General features: G+C 41.2%; 1 protein-coding gene across 3 annotated transcripts; it reads right to left on the bottom strand.

Annotated features, from left to right (window-relative positions):
- Positions 1 to 116: 116 nt before the first annotated feature.
- LOC118387447 (interleukin-31 receptor subunit alpha-like) lies at positions 117 to 22,038 on the bottom strand. Of its 3 annotated transcripts, none has more exons than XM_035775813.2 (16): positions 21,853 to 22,038; positions 15,058 to 15,150; positions 14,499 to 14,555; positions 14,265 to 14,382; positions 13,955 to 14,106; positions 12,155 to 12,300; positions 11,703 to 11,844; positions 11,465 to 11,550; positions 10,127 to 10,331; positions 9,707 to 9,886; positions 7,146 to 7,277; positions 3,656 to 3,817; positions 1,518 to 1,661; positions 1,315 to 1,408; positions 1,105 to 1,186; positions 117 to 994 (listed from the first exon to the last, which is right to left on the bottom strand). In XM_035775813.2, exons 1-16 carry the CDS (start codon positions 21,890 to 21,892, stop codon positions 413 to 415), a joined length of 2,415 nt encoding a protein of 804 aa, XP_035631706.1. In that variant the 5' UTR covers positions 21,893 to 22,038; the 3' UTR covers positions 117 to 412. The 3 variants fall into 3 exon arrangements, with proteins under 3 accessions (XP_035631706.1, XP_035631708.1, XP_035631707.1); XM_035775815.2 differs by having other exon boundaries at positions 11,703 to 11,769; XM_035775814.2 differs by having other exon boundaries at positions 15,058 to 15,111.
- Positions 22,039 to 22,521: the final 483 nt, after the last annotated feature.

The raw sequence follows: 22,521 nt of genomic DNA, 5'->3' as shown, positions 1-22,521 counted from the left end.
AAACATGGGGTAAAAGCCTGCTATAGATTATATTGATGTCTTTGTTAGTGAACCTGTCCAACATCAGAAATATGGGCCATCTATGTCAGTTTACATAAACTGAGAATAAAATGGTCTCTGATTCATGATTTTATTAATAACCACAAAAAAAGGATTGGGAAATTTCTGCTCCTCAAACAATCCCTCAATACACGTATTGATAGGATGACAGCTTTTTAAGTTCCTGTATGTCATTGAAAGGTTTCTCATTCCAGAGTTATGACGATCCAATAATGTCCAGAACTATAAGTAGGCTAGTCAACAGGGTGACACTGATGGCAGCAGCTGGCTTTTTTTACATAGATGAAAGGCCTGAGAATTGTTCCACAGCATCTGTGAGAAAGGCAGATTCTAGAATCTACAGTAAACATTCTCAAAGAGCTGTGTAATACACCTCAGTTGGACTTGTGCTGCCTTGGGACAGGTGAAGGACAGTATCATAGAGGGACTGGTGTATGTAATCTGACTCTGGTCTGGTCAGGGGTGAGTCTGTGTACTCTGACTGGCCATGGGGTTCCAATGTTATAGTGGCTGGAACACATTGTGTCATAGCCTGTTGGAAGAGTTCCATGGTCGTGTAATCACTCATAAAGGACAACTGCGGGCACTGGTGGGCCACCGCACTAATGGGGACAGGGTCTGTCTGTCTTGTGTCTATGGTAGGTTTAATGGTGTCAGAAGTGGGATCTTGAGCGCTACTGTCTGTGGCTGTGTTTCTTCGGCACAAGCCCACGTTGATTTGAGGGTCTACTTTAGTGGTCTCTGTAGAGTCTGCGGCTGTCTTTGAAGGCCCTTGATTCTCCTCGTGTTCTGTGTTGAGGTGTAGACATGAGTCGGTGTTGCTATGGAGGTTGCTAACGGGAGACGTTTCTTCTCTACTGTCAACAATGTGCAGACTGTTGGCGTCCCTCTCCTCTTCCTCTAACTTCTGTCTGTTGATGGGCTCCAGGAGTTCCTATGAGAATCAATCAATCTTTATTGTTCCAGAGGGAAAAATCTAACAGCAACATGGCATGATCTTAGACATAAATGCAATAAATCTGTCATGCGTCACAATTTTCTTACCAGCGCGCAGACCCCATCTATTTTCTGGATGGCATTGCTGTTACCAGGATTAGGGATACTTGGCCAAAGTAGTCTCTTTGCTCTGAAAGTACAACAAATGACCATGTAATATTTGAAAGTTTCCATTTACTTGAATTCCACTGGGCAACATTTAATAGAACAACACTAACATAAGAATACACCTTTGACTTAAAAACATGACGACCGTACCTTTTTAACAACAAAGAGCCGAGATTAACCACAAGTAAGAGTGAAGTTGCTCCAATAACGACCCCTGCTATCATACCACCAATAGACAGGGATACTGGGGAGGGAAAGCAGGCAGCACAGGTCCTTTAAATTAATACAAAATGGCATTCAAATGTGGGATATCAGAGATTACAATACAACCATTGAAAGATCAACACGCAAACCTGTTGACTTGGTTTCGAAGTATACAGCTGAGCTTCTCACTCCCATTCCTGCAGCAGTGAAGGCAGACAGCTGGACTTGGTACACAGTATTGCTTTGTAGGTCCACCAACTCGTAGCTGGTTGAACCAGCATCCACAGTGATGTCTGTTACAGCGAAAACAATAGTCAAAGTCACTGAAGCATCAGAATAAATAGTAGTAAGACCACAATAATCATTTTAAGGAAGTTGAGGCTAGAGCCTTTTGGGAACTAGACATGGTAGTAAAAATATCTGATAGTGTGTAGGAAGTCTTAACTTCGAAGAATAACTACATACAGGGCATTTGAAAATGTGTTCATAAATCCTCATCTACACACACTACCCCATAATGACCATGTGAAAACAGGTTTTTAGACATTTTTGCAAATGTTTTAAAAATTAAACACCTAATTTACATAAGTATTCAGACTCTTTGCTAAGCGATTTGAAATTGAGCTCCGGTGCATCCTGTTTCCATTGATCATCCTCGAAATGTTTCTACAACACAGTCCACCTGTGGTAAATTCAATTGATCGGACATGATTTGAAAAGGCACACACCTCTTTATATAAAGGTCCCACAGTTGACAGTGCATGTCAGAGCAAAAACCAAGTCATGAGGTTGAAGGAATTGTCTAGAGCTCCAAGACAGCATTGTGTCGGTACAGCTCTGGGGAAGGGCACCAAAAAAAAATGTCCACAAGAACACAGTAGACTCCATCATTCTTAAATGGAAGAAGTTTGGAACCACCAAGACTCTTCCTAGAGCTGGCCATGCAGCCAAACTGAGCAATCAGGGGAGAAGGGCCTTGGTTAGGGAGGTGACCAAGAACCTGATGGTCACCCTGACAGAGCTCCAGAGTTTCTCTGTGGAGACGGGAGAACCTTCCAGGAGGACAACCATCTCTGCAGCACTCCACCAATCAGGCCTTCATGGTAGTGTGACCAGACGGAAGCCATTTTTCAGTAAAATACACGACAGCCCACTTGGAGTTTGCCAAAATGCACCTAAAGGACTCTCAAGACCATGAGAAACAAGATTCTCTGGTCTGATGAAACCAAGATTGAACTCTTTGGCCTGAATGCCAAGCTTCACGTCTGGAGCAAACCAGGCATCGCTGATCACCTGGCCGATACCATCCCTACGGTGAAGCATTGTGGAGGCAGCAGCATGCTGTGGGGATGTTTTTCAACGGCAGGGGCTGGGAGACTAGTCAGGATCGAGGGAAAGATGAATGGAGCAAAGTACAGAAAGATCCTTGATGAAACCCTGCTCCAGAGCGCTCTAGACGACTGTGGGTCTAGGTTCCAGTTCACCTTCCAACAGGACAACGACTCTAAGCACACAGACAAAACAACGCAGGAGTGGCTTTGGGTCAAGTCTCAATGTCCTTGAGTGGCCCAGCCAGAGCCTGTACTTGAACCCGATCGAACATCTCTTGACATTTACATTACATTTAAGTCATTTAGCAGACGCTCTTATCCAGAGCGACTTACAAATTGGTGCATTCACCTTATGACATCCAGTGGAACAGCCACTTTACAATAGTGCATCTAAATCTTTAGGGGGGGGTGAGAAGGATTACTTATCCTATCCTAGGTATTCCTTAAAGAGGAATACCTTGAGAGACTTGAAAATAGCTGTGCAGTGACACTCCCCATCCAACCTGAGTTTGAGAGGATCTGCAGAGAAGAATGGGAGAAACTCCCCAGATGTGCCAAGCTTGTGGCGTCATACCCAAGAAGACTCAAAACTGTAATCGCTGTCAAAGGTGCTTCAACAAAGTACTGAGTAAAGGGTCTGAATACTTATGTAAAATGTCATTTCGTTTTTATTTTTACATTCGCTAAAGTTTCTAAGCCTGTTTTTGCTTCGTCATTTTGGGGTATTGTGTGTGGATTTAATAAATGATTTTATTTAATCCATTTTAGAAAGAAGACTGTAGCGTAACAAAATGTGGAAAAAGTGAAGGTATCTGAATACTTTCCTAATGCGGATATTAGCCAAACTATAAAACAGTCTACACACTGTACTTTACTTTGCTTTAATTCTGTGAATACTCACTCACTGCAAGTCTCAATTGCCACCTTTTTGTGAACATCAAATTAATCCATCTTACTTTTTTCAACGTCTATCCTGTCATCCGAGCTCTTTGTGTAGTGGAGGATGTAGCCCAGCAGGAAACCTCTGGTGTCCTTCTCAGGGACCGATGTCCACTCCAGCACCATGGAGCTCTGGGTAACATTACTGCTGCTGATGTTCCCTGGGGCACTAATTGGGGCTGAGAGGAAAATACACTGAATATAATCACAATGCATTTATGAATAATTGATGTGTGGGTGGTTGGTTGATTGGGACATGCAGATACTCTATGCACACTGTAACAAGCTAGTAAGTACATGAAGTAGTTCCCTGTGTCTTTGCTTATGATATGTGTTTGTGTGATGATCAGATGTTGATTTGATGTCCCTAAATCTGAGGGCGGTTTAAACCTTCCGGATTTGTACAACTCGACACCCTAGGATTTACTTGGGACTTATAGTTAAATGCACTAAAGAGGAACAATGGGTACATATTGAAGAGGTGCATGCTCACCACCAGAATCTTTTCATGTGTCTGTTTTCAAAAGATGGAGCTAAGAACATTATCTTCGTAGTTAAGAACACTATAACTACATGGTAAAAAAATTAACGGATTCTACAAAAAACAATATTACTTCCTAAAAAAAAAACCTATGGAACAACCCTTGGATAGCGTTTCAGAATTCACAGATAAGGTGGAAAACTAAAGGCATAGAAACCGTAAAGGACGTTGTAATAGGAACCATCACCCCAGTCTGAGGTCCTGAGAGCTCTGGAGCAGGTTTTCATCAAGGATCTCTCTGTACTTTGCTCCGTTCATATTTGCCTCAATCCTGACTAGTCTCCCAGTGCCTGCCGCTGGAAAACATCCACACAGCATGATGCTGCCACCACAATGCTTCACCGTAGGGATGGTGCCAGGTTTCCTCCAGATATAATGCTTTGCATTCAGGCCAAAGAGTTAAATCTTGGTTTCATCAGACCAGAGAATCTTGTTTCTCATGATCTTTGGGTCCCTTTTGGCGAACTCCAAGTGGGCTGTGATGTGCTTTCTACTGAGGAGTAGCTTCTGTCTGGCCACTCTACCATAAAGGCCTGATTGGTGTAGTGCTGCAGAGATGGTTGTCCTTCTGGAGGGTATCCCATCTCCACAGAAGAACTCTAGAGCTCTTTCAGAGTGATCATCAGGCTCTTGGTCACCTCCTTGACCAAGGCCCCTTCTCCCCTGATTGCTCAGTTTGGCCAGGCGGCCAGCTCTAGGAAGAGTCTTGGTGATTCCAAACTTCTTCCATTTAAGACTGATGGAGGCCACTGTCTTCTTGGGGACATTCAATGCTTTAAAAAATGTGCACCCTTCCACAGAGCTGTGCCTCGACACAATCCTGTCTCAGAGCTCTATGGGCAATTCCTTTGACCTCATGGTTTGGTTTATGCTCTGACATGCACTGTCAACTGTGGGACCTTATATAGACAGGCATGTGCCTTTCCAAATCATGTCCAATCAATTGAATTTACCACTGGTGAACTCTACTCAAGTTGCAGAAACATCTCAAGGATGATGAATGGAAACAGGATCCACCTGAGCTCAATTTCGCCTAAATACTTACAGTACCAGTCAACATTTTGGACACACCTACTCATTCAAGGGTTTTTATTTATTTGTACTATTTTCTACGTTGTTGAATAATAGTGAAGATGTCAAAACTATGAATTAGCACATATGGAATCATTTAGTTACCAAAAAATATTAAAATGAAAATAGATGAGATTCTTCAAAGTAGCCACCCTTAGCCTTGATGACAGCTTTGCACACTCTTGGCATTCTCTCAACCTGCTTCGTTAGGTAGTCACCTGGAATGCATTTCAATTAACAGGTGTGCTTTGTTAAAAGTTAGTTTGTGGAATTTCTTTCCTTAATGAGTTTGAGCCAATTAGTTGTGTTGTGACAAGGTAGGGGTGGTATACCGAAAATAGGGCAATTTGGTAAAAGACCAAGTCCCTATTATGACAAGAACAGCTCAAATAAGCAAAGAGAAACAACAGTCCATCATTACTTTAAGGACCGCCACATGAAAGGAAGACCCAGAGTTACCTCTGCTGCAGAGGATAAATTCATTAGAGTTAAATGCTCCTCAGATTGCAGCCCAAATAAATGATTCACAAAGGTCAAGTAACATACATCTCAACATAATATAATAATATATGCCATTTAGCTGACGCTTTTATCCAAAGCGACTTACAGTCATGTGTGCATACATTTTACGTATGGGTGGTCCCGGGAATCGAACCCACTACCCTGGTGTTACAAGCGCCATGCTCTACCAACTGAGCCACAGAAGGACCACATCAACTATTCAGAGTAGACTGCGTGAATCAGGCCTTCATGGACGATTTGCTGCAAAGAAACCACTACTAATGGACACCAAAAATAAGAAGAGACTTGGTTCGACCAAGAAACACGAGCAATGGACATTAGACCAGTGGAAATCTATATTTTGGTCCGATGAGTTCAAATTTGAGATTTTTGGTTCCAAACCCCATGTCTTTGTGAGATGCAGAATAGGTGAACGGATGACCTCCGCATGTGTAATTCTCACCCTGATGCATGGAGGAGGTGTGGGGGTGCTTTGCTGGTGACACTGTCAGTGATTTATTTATAATTCAAGGAAAACTTAACCAGCATGGCTACCACAGATTTTTCAGCGATATGCCATCCCATCTGGTTTGCGCTTAGTGTGACTAGCATTTTTCAACAGGACTAATCCAATTTTATTTGTCACATCACATGCACCAAATACATATGTAGACCTTACTTACAAGCCCTTAATCAGCAGTTAAGGCCTTAATGACTCAAAACACACATCCCAGGTTGTGTAGGGGCTATTTTACCAAGGAGGAGAGTGATGGAGTGCTGCATCAGATGACCTGACTTCCATAATCACCCGATCTCAACCCAATTGAGATGGTTTGGGATGAGTTAGCCCGCAGATTGAAGGAAAAGCAGCCCACAAGTGCTCAGCATATGTGGGAACTCCTTCAAGACTGTTGGAAAAGCATTCCAGGTGAAGCTGGTTGAGAGAATGCCAAGAGTGTGCAAAGCTGTCATCAAGGCAAAGGGTGACTACTTTGAAGAATCTCAAATAACATTTTGATTTAACACTTTTAGTTTCTACATAATTCCATGTGTTATTTCATAGTTTTGATGTCTTCACTATTATTCTACAATGTAGAAAATAGTACAAATAAATAAATAACCATTGAATGAGTAGCTGTGTCCAAACGTTTGACTGGTATTGTATGTAAATAAATTATTTCTGTTTTTGAAAAGTTTTATACATTTACAAGAAAATCTAAAAACCTGTTTTTTGCTTTGTCATTGTGGAGTATTGTGTGTCGATTTGCTGAGAAAAAAATGGTATTTAATCCATTTTAAAATAAGGCTGTAACCTAACAAAATGTGAAAAAAATCAAGGGGTCTGAATACTTCCTGAAGGCACTGTACATTTAAAATATGTATTTCAGACTCACATCCTTCAGTGAAGTAGGACTGGATGCTCCCGTAGGTGCTCTCGCTGTTGTTGATGAACTTCAGGTTGCAGGTCTCTTTGTCTGGCCTCGTGTGCAGAGTGAAGGTATACCTCTTATACAGCTCTAATGGCTCTTTAGTTCATACAACAACAAGAGTGGTTTTAAATGGGGAAGCGTCTTTCATCAAGGCAAACTGAAAGTACTGGTCATGATAATATGATGTATCAATCAAAATATGTGAATCCTCTGTTGTTCTCATGCTACAGTTTTTTTCGATTGCTAAACGACAGTGGGCACAACTGGAGTCACGTTCAAAACTCTAAATACAGTCTGCACTACCAACAGTCACCTGAGCTAAACAGTTCACATCACCTGCAAAACTCATTCCAAGCAACACAACTCTTAACACATGGCTCAAAACATGCTCAGTGCAGCCAAACACTATGCACAACCCTCACTGAGATAACACACACTGTCACTCAGAACACACTGAGAGTAAAAACACTCGCATCAAACACCAATACAGAAAATACAAACTTTTCATCTTTACAGTTTGAACAATTTCAGTGACTTCATACAAAGTAATATTTTCTTCAAAGAAAAGAGTGACATTATTTCACATTTATTCAATTTTTTAGAACATAACAATTCTTTAAGGTAAATGAAAATTAGCAGTTTGCTTCAATAGTCTGTAGTAATTTACGGAATTACAGTAATGAGAAAAAAAAGGTAGAAACTAAAAGTACATACTGTAATTCGAACAAATAATTGAGGGGATAATCCTGCCTCTCTAGCATCAGGCCACAGGTTTTCTTCAACATCACATCTAATGTCTTCTCTTGTCATGCACCTGGGGAAGAACCTTCTGGAGTGCCTTATCCATCCCTGGCAGTCCTCTGGACTCGTGTCCTCACATACGGCACGCATGGCTTCCAAAAGAGACATTTGGTCATGTGGGTGGTGACCAAACACTTTCCACCTCCAGGCAGAGAAAAACTCCTCTATTGGGTTGAGGAAGGGTGAATATGCAGGCAGGTACAAAACCATACATCTGTGATGTGCTGCAAACCAATCTGTGACAGCTGCAGAGTGGTGAATAGCAACGTTATCGCAAACTATGACAAAAACTTGGGGGTTTCTTACTGGCTCCCCCTGTTCTGCTGACACTAGCTGAGCATAGAGCTGTTCTAGAAAAGCTATAAGCCTTTCTGTGGTGTGTTGAGAAGCAAACCATCATTGGCCATTGCAGCACACATGGTGATATTTCCCCCCCCTTTGGCCTGGAACCTCCACAGTGGCCCTTTGACCTATAACATTCCTTCCTCTGCGCCGTGTTTTGGCAAGGTTAAATCCAGCTTTATCGATAAATACAAATGAATGTGGTCTTTCCAGTGCTTCCACCTCCATTACTCTCTGAAACACAGTAAGTGCACAGTTTTACTGTAGAAATTCTAGTGTTTTTTTTTTACTGTAAATATTTTGTATAGCTGTGTACGTAACCTCAGACGTCTTACCTGGACATTTTGGTATCTTTGCTCTTTTACCCGTTCACTGTTTCTCTCGAACGGTACAGTGTATAACTGTTTCATTGTAACTTGGTGTTTCTTTAGGACTCGAGCAATAGTTGTTGTGCTGACAGAATTAACATTTTCAAATATATCATTATCAGCCAGCACTCTATCTTGAATCTCCCGCAGTTTTATTGCATTGTTGACAACAACCATGTCAACAATATAATTTTCCTGCGCATCTGAAAATATTTTTCCTCTTCCCCCTGTTGGGGGCAGCCTTTGGGTCCTGTTGTAAAAATATATTTTTACAGTCAAACTTACTGTAATATATATCTGTGTAAATATTCTATAATTGCAATACAAAATAGATTCCTGTAATGTTTTCATTTACTGTAAGGATGTAACTCTCACCTGTTTGCATGATGGAAAATTTGCATTACAGATGCCACTGTGGATCTTTGCAGATTGGGTTGCACCCTCAACCCTGCCTCTCTCAATGAGAGACCATGGTTCACGACATGGTCGATAAGTGTAGCCCTTATTTCATCTGAAATAACAGCTCTTTGTCTTCTTTGTCTTCCTCCACGCATCCGCCCTCTCCCTGCCACCCTTCTCCCTCCACGAACCCATCTTCCTTGTTCCATTTCCAAAATGAGTCTTTCTGACCTCTACCTATATATACTGTAATATGTGTGTGTGTTCACTAACAATTCTAAAACAAGACACCTGCTTTCAGCTGAAATTGCAATCAGTAGTGTTTGAAAGGCACAAGGCTGAAATCTATTCCGTTTTGACAGCAGTGTGTTAGCATTTGAACAAAGTGCTGTAAATCCACAGTGTTGTGCAGGTTGTGGTTAAAGTCATGGGATAAGTGTGTAGAGTTTTGAAAACTGTGTTCAAGCAATGAAAAACGAACTAGAGTTTGGTCCACATGAACTGCTGCTGTGCAGACTGTAGTTAGAGTTTTGCACATGTGACTCCAGTTGTGTTCACTGTCGTTTAGCAATTGAAAAAAAACTGTAACACAGGAGAGTGATGTATGTACCTTACCGCGCAATGGTATGACTTCATAATTGTTCTCATCCTCATAGAAGGACTTGTGAGCAGCTTTGATTCCTCTCGTCCACCACTCCACTGAGAAGCAGGAGTAGGTTTTGATCAGATCATCCACCCAGGAGACAGTAAAGGACGTGTTGCCATTGAATGTCAGATTCAGCTTCCCATATATGTCTGTAGAGAGAAACCAAACAACACTTCATAGTCCTTTCTCCTGCATCTGAGAGATCTCAGACATCCACTTCAACAGACTGATACCATGCTGTTACACAGGAGAGCAACTAGTAATGCATTTCTAATGCAACAACATAACTTACTCATAATACTGCTCAAGCAAAATAGTGAATACATTCTGACGGCCAGAGTCTGATTCCTATATTGGAGGATAACATAACAGTTGATAGGTGTTTCTACCTTTGTCGTCCAGTGGCCATATAGTGCTCTGTGCTGCAGGTGAGGTCCCAGCCCCGTTGAGAGCTGTGATTTTGAGGTGGTAGGCTGAGTGAGACAGGGTCACTATGAGTAGGTGCCTGCTGGTGTTGAAGGTCTCAATAGGGTCCTCTCCTGAGGCTTTCCCCACGGAAACACTGTAGCCCTCCGCTAACTCACTGGCTGCAAACTACAGGACAATGGTAGGATCAAGCTTTATACAATACGTATTACAGCAACACCAGGATGGGCCTCAATTCGTCGGGGCATGAACTCTACAAGGTGTCGAAAGTGTGCCACAGAGATGCTGGCCCATGTTGACTCCAATGCTTCCCACAGTCGTCAAGTTTGCTGGAAGTCCTTTGGGCGGTGGACCATTTTTGATACACACAGGAAACGTATGTAGGTGCGCCTGACACCACTACCATACCCTGTTTGAAAGGCACTTCTATTTTTGTATTTCCCATTCATCTTCCGAATGGCACACATACTGTACACAATCCATGTCTCAAGGCTTAAAAATCCTTCTTTAACCTGTCCCCTTCATCTACACTGATTTGAAGTGGACTTAACAAGTGACATCAATAAGGGATCATAGCTTTCATCTGGATTCACCTGGTCAGGCTGTCATGGAAAGAGTGGGTGTTCTTTTTCATTTTTATACCCCTTTTTCTCCCTCATTTTGTGGTATCCAATTGGTAGTTACAGTCTTGTCTCATCGCTGCAAAACCCATACAGACTCGGGAGAGACGAAGGTCGAGATCCGTGCATCCTCCGAAACACGACCCAGCCAAGCCACACTGCTTCTTGACACAATGCCCGCTTAACCTGGAAGCCAGCCACATCAATGTGTCGGAGGAAATGCCGTACACCTGGCAACCGTGTCAACGGGCATGCACCCATCCCACCACAGGGTTCACTAAAGCGCGATGGGACAAGGACATCCCAGCCTGCCAAACCCTCCCCTAACCCGGACGACGCTGGGCCAATTGTGCCCCGCCTCATGGGCCTCCTGGTCGCGGCCGGCTGCGGCAGAGCCTGGACTCAAACCAGGATCTGTAGTGGCACAGCTAGCACTGCCTTAGACCACTGCACCACTCGGGAGGCCCAGAGCGGGTGTTCTTAATGTTTTGTATGCTCAGTTTATAGTGTAGTGCGATAAACTATTCACTTTGATAAATGTATACCTACATCAGTTTACTCAAACGTACTATTTTCACATTCTATTAACATTTTTCACATTGTCACAAACTTACTGTTTTCACATTTGTATTTGAAATGTTCATATTGTAAGGTTAAGTTACTCATGGGGAAATGAATTACCTTCCATTTTATGATCACTAATCTCCTCCCTTTGGTTTGTGGACGACTATCTTTTACCATCTCAATGAGAGGCGTATCAGTAAGTTCTTAGAAAACAGAAGAAAATAAATGGACACGTATTTAGCTTATTTCATGTTATAAATCAGTAGAGTGGACAATTGATTAAGCCTATTTTGGTAAGACCATTGAACAGATTTCTGGATCCCAGATTTTAGTTTTAGGTAAAAGGTCAACTCACCGGGTGGGACTGTGAAAACCTCGCTCCAGGGGCACTGGGTACATTTGTTGTTGGCCACACACTCTATCTGCACCTCATAGGACAGTGAGGAGTTAAGATTACCCACAGTGCACCTATTTCTATCCTTGGATTGCACTGGTGGCTATAGAGAACATAAATGAGAGGTTAGGTCTGTATAACTTATTTCTCTAAGGGTTAAGGATTCTGCATTGGTCTTTTCCAGTCTTGGACTACTAGGGCTGGTTTTCCTGACACAGATTAAGCCTAACCTTAGACTAAAAAGTACTTTCAAAGAAGCTTCTCCATTGACTAACCTTAATCTGTGTCCGGAACTAGTGTCCGGGAAACCGACCCCAAGAGTTTCACTATTTATGCCAGCTTGTTTCAATCCTATAATCTAGCTCTATATGAGCTGTAGGCAGTACATTTCATATCTGACTTTTGAATCCCACCTCTTTCCATTGCGGGCTGTTCAGCTCCTTGTATCTCACAGAATAAAGAGGGATATATTTGGTCTCCTCCTTCCTCCAGGAGGCCTGGATATCCAGCTGTCTTGAATGTCGATTGAAGTGTACATTAGATGGGGGGCCGCATCGAACTGCAATTTGTAAAATAGGCTATGTGATTAATTATCATTGTAATACCGTTATACTAAACTCAGCAAAAAAAGAAACGTCTCTTTTTTCAGGACCCTGTCTTTCAAAGATAATTTGTAAAAATTCAAATAACTTCACAGATCTTCGTGGTAAAAGGTTTTAACACTGCTTCCCATGCTTGTTTAATGAACCATAAACAATTAATGAACATGCACCTGTGGAATGGTTGTTAAGACACTAACAGCTTACAGACGGTAGGCAATTAAGGTCACAGTTACTAAAACGTAGGACACTAAAGAGGCCTTTATACTGACTCTGAAAAACACCAAAAGAAAGATGCCCAGGGTCCCTGCTCTTCTGCGTGAACGTGCCCTAGGCATGCTGCAAGGAGGCATGAGGACTGCAGATGTGGCCAGGGCAATAAATTGCAATGTCCGTACTGTGAGACACCTAAGACAGCGCTACAGGGAGACAGGAATGACGGCTGATCGTCCTTGCAGTGGCAGGCCACGTGTAACACCACCTGCACAGGATCGGTACATCCGAACATCACACCTGTGGGACAGGTACAGGATGGCATCAACAACTGCCCGAGTTACACCAGGAATGCACAATTCCTCCATCAGTGCTCAGACTGTCCGCAATAGACTGAGATAGGCTGGACTGAGGGCTTGTAGGCAGGTCCTCACCAGACATCACCAGCAACAACGTTGCCTATGGGCACAAACCCACCATCGCTGGACTAGACAGGATTGGCAAAAAGTGCTCTTCACTGACGAGTCGCGGTTTTGTCTCACCAGGGGTGATGGTCGGATTTGCGTTTATCGTCTAAGGAATGAGCATTACACCGAGGACTGTACTCTGGAGTGAGACCGATTTGGAGGTGGAGGGTCCGTCATGGTCTGGGGCGGTGTGTCACAGCATCATTGGACTGAGCTTGTCATTGCAGGCAATCTCAGCGGTATGCGTTACAGGGAAGACATCCTTCTCCCTCATGTGGTACCCTTCCTACAGGCTCATCCTGACATGACCCTCCAGCATGACAATGCCACCAGCCATACTGCTCGTTCTGTGCGTGATTTCCTGCAAGACAGGAAATTCCTGCCATGGCCAGCGAGGAGCCCGGATCTCAATTCCATTGAGCACATCTGGGACGTGTTGGATCGGAGGGTGAGGGCTAGGGTCATTTCCCCCAGAAATGTCTGGGAACTTGCAGGTGCCTTGGAGGAAGAGTGGGATAACATCTCACAGCAAGAACTGGCAAATCTGGTGCAGTCCATGAGGAGGAGATGCACTGCAGTACTTAATGCAGCTGGTGGCCACACCAGATACCGACTGTGACTTTTGATTTTGACCCCCCCTTTGTTCAGGGACACATTATTCCATTTCTGTTAGTCACATGTCTGTGGATCTTGTTCAGTTTATGTCTCAGTTGTTGAATCTGGTTTTGTTCAAACAAATATTTACACATGTTAAGTTTGCTGAAAATAAATGCAGTTGACAGTGAGTGGACGTTTGTTTTTTTGCTGAGTTTAGATGTTGTATGTAACAATATAGAGCAAGGACTGGTCATATCACATCTTCTGGTTGCATCACTTCCCTTCCATATAATGGAAGGGAAGTGATGCACGCTGGAGGTAATTAATATAAACGTACCCAATTGTTTAGGTGAACCTCTGAAAACAGTCTTTGTGCAGCTCTTCAAATCACTCTTGTCAAATACATGAGCTGTCATGTTAAGCTTTTTGGACAGACGAATAGTCTGAGACGTCTCCGATATGTTTGCATGCATTTCGATATGTGTTTTCCTGTGAAGAATATCAAATTGAATAATATTTAGTAGTTAATTAATTTGATTTAAAAAAAAATCTCTCGTCTTCAGTCTACAGAGCACCCTAAATGCAAACAATCAAATTATATAACCTCAGAGATACATTAAATTAGCCTTGTGTTCTACACTACTTACTGTTCTATACAGAGTGTGTATCTTTGTGTTTGGTGTTTTATAGGTGTCCACACACATTTCCAGCTGATCCTACTTAAGCGCAGATGTTTACCAAAGCAATCTAATTCACTGACTCCCTCTGAAAGGAAAGGTTCAAAAGAGCAAATCGATTATATTTCATTATAATAACATTTCATCAACCTCATCAACTGCAACTGAACCACAACTTGGTTTTTGGAATAGTTGTGCCATTACCTTGGGATGTGACACAGTGTCCACAACATGAAGAGATGTTCTTGCCCCCACAGGTCACTGAAATGTACACTATTGTCAATACATCATGTATCCTAACATAATAAACCTTTCATGATGTTACAATGGAAATACTTTTTAAAATAAATCTCACATACTGAATGTGAAAATGTAAATGACAAACTTTTAAATGGTTTATTATGTTGTGCAGAGTGGTGCTATAACTACGTGGCACAGAAGGAAATGGTCTAATTGTTACAGCAATACCATATAAATTGTGAAGTGCTGTTACTGTAGCCATATCCTCTGGGTGCCAACTCTGATGCCTAAAATAAGATCAGCTTTGTTGCATAACACATGCAAGGGGGTGATGGGTCAATTAAAACACGTCTTACTTTTGCCGCCATCAAAAAAGACCACTGGACATACAGTATATATTACATGTAATATCAGATGTTTTCCTATTACCAAACCCTAATTGGTTGAGAACTTTTGTAGGAACCGTGCACTGCAATTCTGTTGTTTTAAACTGTTTTGTCTGGAAAGGATAGTTGAAACGTACCTGGAGAAACTTGGAGAAGGGAAGAGTGTGGGATAACATATCCAAAGAGAACACCTAAACAAAGAGAGACAGCACCAGGGCTCAACAGTAATGCTTGTCCCCGGGACAGGTAAAAAAAGAATGTTGGACAAGAAGAATATAAATGTAAGTTGTCTGAATGGACAAGTTCAACAATAAAGCACACAAAAATGTGCACTCTTCTCCCAGTCTCTGCCCTTCGTAGTTGAATGTTGATGAGGTGTAGCCTACAATGCTCCAAGGGTTAGTGCTGTCCGGGATCCTTGGGACATCCCTACCCCAAACCCTACCACTACTCCTTTCCCTAACCCAGTGGCGTACAAACCATCATTTTTTGGGTTTGGGAACAGACAGTATTTTGCATTTTTAAGGATAATTTCTCGCAATTCTACACATATTGCCACGGGGCAGAGAGAAACATGTTGCAATTTTCTAGCTAATCTCATGCTATTCTACACATTTTGCCATGCAGCTGAGAATTAAAAAAAATATTTACAGCTAATTTCTTGTAATTGTAAAAAATCCAATCAATAGAGTAGCTTTTGGAGCTGACTGCCCGGGGACTGGGAGCACATACTGTATGGTATGCTACAATGATAAGGCCTATAAGTTTGATTGTTTTTTGGGGGTGGGGAGGCCTCCTGGAGGTAGGTCCTCCTGGGCCCCAGCTGTGCTAGTCCAGCCCTGCTTATTTCAATTTATTTTCTTTACTGATAGCCTATTGGAGGAGACATTTTGCTTGCTGAATGTAAAATAGGCTACATACGTGGAAAGGAGGAGACCATATTTCCCTAAAGTAGGCATATCTTGACAAATTACAACATATGTACCTTTCTGGACATTCTAAATAGTCGAGAATAGACCCAAACTGTTCCAAATAGTTGCATGATCAAGTCTAGGCTGTATGCTGTTATTTCGACATGAAACAAAACAGGACGTTTGAGTGGTTATTCAAATTAATCTACATCACTGCAGTTTACAGAAAATAATTGTGAACTAATTTGATAACAAAAATACATTCCTCATTGCACTGTTGTTGAAATTGTCTTGTCTAAAAATGTAGGCCTAGCCCCAATCAATAGTGGAGCTTTGTGTACCCGGGTACCACAGAGCGCATCCTGGAGGAACACACAGATCTGCTATTTTTTTCTTGCATTTGGACAGGTAAATATTTAGCCTATAGCCCTAATATTTAGCTAATGAATGGCCTAATATCTAGCTAATATTTACTTTATCTCTCCCAGCTGTTCACATGCAAAATAGGCAATTGGCTACGCAAGCCTCTCCTCAATAGGCCATTCCTCTTCTTGCGAAATACCAGGAATAGCTAAAGAACATTTCAGTTTATGTGACAAAACAAGCAATATACAATGAGTGTACAAAACATTAGGAACACTTTCCTAATATTGAGTTGGACCCCCTTTTGCCCTCAATTTGTCGGGGCATGGACTCTACAAGGTGTCGAAAGCATTCCACAGGGATGCTGGCCAGTGTTCAAAGCTTAAAAATCCTTCTTTAACCTGTCTCCTGCCCTTCATCTACACTGATTGAAGTGTATTTGCCAAGTGCCATCAATAAGGGATCATAACTTTCACCTGGATTTATCTGGTCAATCTATGTCAGTGGTTCTCAACCCCAGTCCTCCAGTACCTCCAACAGAACACATTTTTGTTGTAGTCCTGGACAAACATTCCTCATTAACTCATTGAGGGCCTGATGATTAGTTGACAAGTTGAATCAGCTTGTCCGGGGCTACAATAAAAATCTGTACTGTTGGGGGTACTCTAGGACCGGAGTTGGGAACCACTGGTCTATGTCATGGAAAGTGTTCCTAATGTTTTATACACTGTGTATACTAGAGAATCATTGCACCATAATCGCTGTGAAATATCTTTCAAATAACCAAAAATATTCTATTTTCAGCCGTTTGAATCTGGTGTACAAAACCGAAAGTAAGACAAAAAACTAAACTTAAGAATGGGAAGCATAGAAATAGCACATATCATAACAGATCTACCACTTATACAACTTGCTATAACTCACATACTGTATCTATGTAAATTTGGTTGGGTCGCCCAAAAAGTTACATATTGCAGCTTTAACTGTCGGGGAAAGTTGAGGAAAGAAAATGTGTTGGTGGGATAATGTTTGTACAGTTATGATAGCATTGATGCCCTGCAAATGGGCCTAGTTGCATAGCACAGACAGAAATGAGCACAGTGAAAAAAAACGAAAATAATTTGCAAACCTCTTGAGCAATGAGTATACGATGTGCAGGCTAAACTGCATTTGTTGTTGAATTACGACATTTAAATAGTTCCTATATTATGTTGCATTAGGCCAACATGTACACTGAAGTATTATTTGCAGCTGTCACAATGAATACACCCTGAAAGGTCTTGTGTTACCACCCAGGTAGCCTAGTGGTTAGAGCGTTGGGCCAGTAACAGAGGTTGCTGGATCAAATCCCCGAGCTGACAAGGTACAAATCTGTCCTTCTGCCCCTGAGCAAGGCAGTTAACCCACTGTTTCCTGATTCAGAGGGGTTGGGTTAAATGCGGAGGACAAATTTCAGTTGAGTACATTCAGTTGGACAACTGACTAGGTATCCCCCTTCCCCTATTAATAGGCAGGATGCAGTACATTTCAGTCACTTGGCAGAGGCTATTATCCAGAGTGCCTTACAGTAGTACGTTTGCATACTGGTCTCCCGTGGGAATCTAACCCACAACCTCGGCGTTGCAAACACCATGCGTTACCAACTGAAACCACACGGGACCGTTGATCAGGTGATTGACAGGTGTTGGATTGTAGGATGATAAATTATCAACTGTACTCTAGTGTAGTTGCTCACCAACACTTTATAGTCTCATGTGGCGGCAGGTAGCCTAGTGGTTAGAGCGTTGGACTAATAACTGAAAGGTTGCAAGATTGAATCCCTGAGCTGACAAGGTAACAATCTGTCCTTTCCCCCTGAACAAGGCAATTAACCCATTGTTCCTAGGCTGTCATTGAAAATAAGAATCTGTTCTTAACTGCCTTGCCTAGTTAAATAAAATGTAGCCTACAGTTTATTGTTATTGGTGTTAGCTTGGATGGGTGCTGTGGATCTCCACAATCATCTGGGCTTGATCATGTGCCAAGTAATACACCCGTGTCACCCGGCGACTGGTTCAGACATAAAGCATTCTCCATTCAGGCTGCAAAGGTTTCAATTTTGCCCTTAACTAAATTTAATGCTGAGAAGCTGGAAATAAACTGGAAAAATATTTTCCACCGGCTGCCTAGGAATAAGTCCTGGATGTTGTGTATTGCATTAAGCCAATCAGGTTGCAGCCGTCTGTTGTTTACTCCTGGCTGAACGCAGGTTGCAACACATGGTCCTTCTGTAGCTCAGTTGGTAGAGCATGGCGCTTGTAACGCCACGGTAGTGGGTTCGATTCCCGGGACCACCCATACGCAGAATGTATGCACACATGACTGTAAGTCGCTTTGGTTAAAAGCGTCTGCTAAATGGCATATATATATACAAAGTAGGGCCACTCTAGACAGTGAGATGGTTACCAGCTAGCATAATTCTCTGGTTTGTAAAGTTTGAAAAAGATGCTAGAATCCAACCTGAATCTCCACATCGTCTGCTAAAATATGCCACCCAATGTCATGCTTGGTGAGTGTAGACATTTATAAGTGAAAGTGAATCATTAATGTTATAAAAAAACAAAGTTGAAATCAACCAGGATGGTGAACACCAAGTCTGTGTGCATGACCGGAGAGGCAATGGTATGACCACTGCTTGATAGATTGTTTACTGAGTTGCTACAGATTGTTAACGCAACGGCAGTGACTGGGCCATTGCTACAGCACTAGCCTGTGTACCAGTTTCTTTAGCGAACCCACTCCCTGTACTCCATGTCATGTATTTGTGCCAAAGACACACTGGCCTTTCTGCCATCTACAAACATGAACATTCTATCATTAATGAGCTCAGGGAGAACAGAGGATTTGATCCAATCACACTCATAGCTATCCCCCAATCACAACGATTATGCAAATATTAGCAACCGTTTTTTGTTTGTCTAGACAAAACCAGTCTGTCAAAAGTTGGTCGCGCACCCTTAAATTCTTTAACTAAATCATACATATTGCAATTCCAACCATAAAACGTCTTAACAACGTGCCTAGCTAACAGCTTGTTTTTAACTTTGTTATAAATTCTAAGTCTATTTTTGAGGATCCATATGTTGTTATGGAAAATATTTGTTATTTCCAACAACCAATGAGCTCCACCGTAAATCCAGCTTGACTTTAAAATTGCTGAAAGGCCAGTCTCTTCAGCAATGACAAGGAGTGGCAAGGAGTGGAATTCTAAATGTATGAAATGTTCCACGGGTGTAAAGTGCTTCAGTAAAATTACTTTAAAGTACTAATTAAGTAGGTTTTGGGGGTATCTGTACTTTACTTGACAATTTTTTTAACGACTTTTACTTCAATACATTCCTAAATAAAATTACTCCATACATTTTCCCCGACACCCAAAATTACTATTTATTTTGAATTCTTAGCAGGACAGTTAAATGGTACAATTCACACACTTCTCTAGAGAACATCCCTGGTCATCCCTACTGCCTCTGATCTGGCGGACTCATTAAACACACATGCTTCATTTGTAAATGATGTCTGAGTGTTAGAGTATGCCCCTGGCTATCCGTATAAAAAGAAATGGTGACCTCTGGTTTGCTTAATATAAGGAATTAATTTTGATACTTTAGTCTATTTACGCAATGATATTTACTTATGATACTTAAGTATACCCAAAACCAAATACTTTTAGACTTTTACTCAAGTAGTATTTTACTGGGTGTCTTTCATTTTTACTTGAGTCATTTCCGATTCCTAAGGTATCTTTACTTTTACTCAAGTATGACAATTGGGTACTTTTTCCACCACTGAAATGTTCAAGTGATTATCTCTAACGACCAACAAGAATTTATGTTTGAAATGTGTGCCTTTTTTTATGCAATGTGTATTTCAAAAAATATTGTCAAGTCATGAATTGTATTTGTCTAAACATCTGAGTGTTGCCATGGTTGCTCCATGATATCAGTCTGAAAGAAGTCACTGTAAAAAAGACGCAATGGTCTCCAAAAGCCAGAATGTTGAATAAAATTATATTTAAAAGTACTTTACCAGTTGTCCATGCTGTTGGTCCTTTTGGAAGTGGAGAGAAAATGTCCACAGGAAAGTATTATTAGCAGGACTTTTTGGGGTACCAGTAAGTGTTTGTCACGTGTGAATTGAGTAAAAATAAAAACCGGAAATACTAAAGAATATACAGACCAGCATACTGAAGGTCGAGTTAAAAACGCTTCCCTGTAGATATTTTTTCTCTGATGACCTCCAACATAGGGACAAAATCGGTGCGTAGAGGTAAAGTAAGGTGAAATGAAGTTTGTTCAACATTCTGACAGTTCAAATTTCCTAGCTAAAACTACAACAACCTCATTGGCATACAGTAAATTGGAGAATGGACGATGGGATACACCATACGATAGATTGGTGTCGGAGACTGTTCAGGAATGCTGAGCTACATGTTAGAAACAAGTGTGTAGAACTTTATGAATTCTTGAAAGATTATATTAAACCTAAAACAAACAACCAAAAAAGCAATATGATATGATGCAAAACAACTTGACTGTATCTCATAAACGAGAAAGTTATTTATTTTAAGCTAAAAAAAGAAAGTAAAGAAAGAAAGAAAGCTAAAGAGGCTGTCACTCAGACTATTACAGCACCACATTTACATGACAAAATAAGGTTACCCCAAATTCCATGATCGTCACAGCCCTACTGAAACATGAATATGTTAGTCTTACAATGTTATAGATAAACATGTCTTTGAAGTAGCCCACTTGAGCCATTTGATCCCTGAATTCATTGAATGAGCTAAAGTTACACCCAGTAGCTCTCCAGATGGAGGTTTGTGTTTATGTGTTTAAACAGTTGCCTAACAGTGCAGTTATTTAACTTTGTGGAGGCACAATTGCAGGAGATAGTACATTGGATCAGCAGCCTTCCAGTGTCAATACCACAAAATGCTTCATTTTTCAAAGACACCGCCAATTATTTATCAGGGAAATGTGGTTAAAAGTCATGGAAAAGTCATGAATTACATCTGTCAAAATGTGTTTGAACACTGAGAAAACCAACTATCTTGTAAAAATGTGTCAGGTAAAAAGCCTTTTTATGTCTTAAAGAGACAGTGTTGTATTTTGAGACAGGCTTGAATATACAAAGAAGCCAATATGTATAGAGGCCTGCATTTTTGTCTGAGGCTCTGAATAGTAATAATAATGATAATAATTCCTTTTAGTCAACTTTTTTGGCCCATGGTATTACAGACTTTTAAAAAATATATCAATTTACAACGCACTTGAGCTTTTGGAAAAGTAAAAAAACAATTATTCTTAACTTTCGAAAAAGTTAATGTCAAGCCCTGCCAACAGTTAGCCAAAACACACAATCGAAGATCATCATCATTCCTGGAACAAGTGACTACTTAAAATGTTATACAGTATACTCAGTATAGTATAGTATGAGAAAACAGTTCAAATGTCCTAGCTAAAACTACAACAACCTCATTGGCATACAGTAAATTGGAGAATGGACGATGGGATACACCATACGATAGATGTATTCTTCAGAATGATTGGTGTTGGAGACTTTTACATTTGTAATCTGTAACATTTTCAAACATAAAATAGTGAGAAAAGTACTTACCAAAGATTAAATAGGGCAGAGGTTTATGGAGACAATGCATTGTTGCCACAGCATCCAATTCATAGTTGTGTTTTTCCCTCGCCTGGTTTGCTGTCTGACAGCCACGAAAATCTGTGGGAGTTTTAAAGTGACTTCATGAAAAAACAATGTGGAACAGTAGCTTACCATTTTTCATGTGCGTTCACCACCCACACACACACACAGAAGGAGAGAGAGAGAGAGAGAGAGAGAGAGAGAGAGAGAGAGAGAGAGAGAGAGAGAGAGAGAGAGAGAGAGAGAGAGAGAGAGAGAGAGAGAGAGAGAGAGAGAGAGAGAGAGAGAGAGAGAGAGAGAGAGAGAGAGAGAGAGAATGTCTATTATCACTAACACGACTATGGCTCTACAGAAGAACAGTTTCACTTCTTGAAATTCACAATATAATATTTTCACAATATTTTTATGGATTTAGTTTTTTTTCTTCGTTTTTTCCAATGACTGAAATTAAATATATTAACATTGGGTTATTTTTTTATATAAAAAAATATATATTTCCAGATAGATGAAGGAATGCCGTTCCCACATTCTCAAAATAGTCTTAGTGTTAGCTTAATACAGTATGGTTCACCTGTTATGCTGTTATGTTATACTTAAGTGTTTTCAATACACAGCAACTAACTGGATGAATTGACT

The sequence above is a fragment of the Oncorhynchus keta genome, chromosome 9 (genome assembly GCF_023373465.1).
Source record: "Oncorhynchus keta strain PuntledgeMale-10-30-2019 chromosome 9, Oket_V2, whole genome shotgun sequence".
NCBI lineage: Eukaryota > Metazoa > Chordata > Actinopteri > Salmoniformes > Salmonidae > Oncorhynchus > Oncorhynchus keta.
The sequence above is the reverse complement of the archived record's forward strand: the minus strand, read 5'-3'. Positions and strand labels throughout refer to the sequence as shown.

Excerpts from the sequence above, each read along its gene's own strand:
- LOC118387447 (XM_035775813.2), bottom strand. The coding sequence starts at position 21,892 with ATGCATTGTCTCCATAAACCTCTGCCCTATTTAATCTTTG. Across the intron at positions 14,556-15,057 it reads CCTTCTCCAAGTTTCTCCAG|TGACCTGTGGGGGCAAGAAC; the intron begins GTACGTTTCAAC and ends TGTACATTTCAG. Across the intron at positions 14,107-14,264 it reads TACACACTCTGTATAGAACA|GAAAACACATATCGAAATGC; the intron begins GTAAGTAGTGTA and ends TATTCTTCACAG.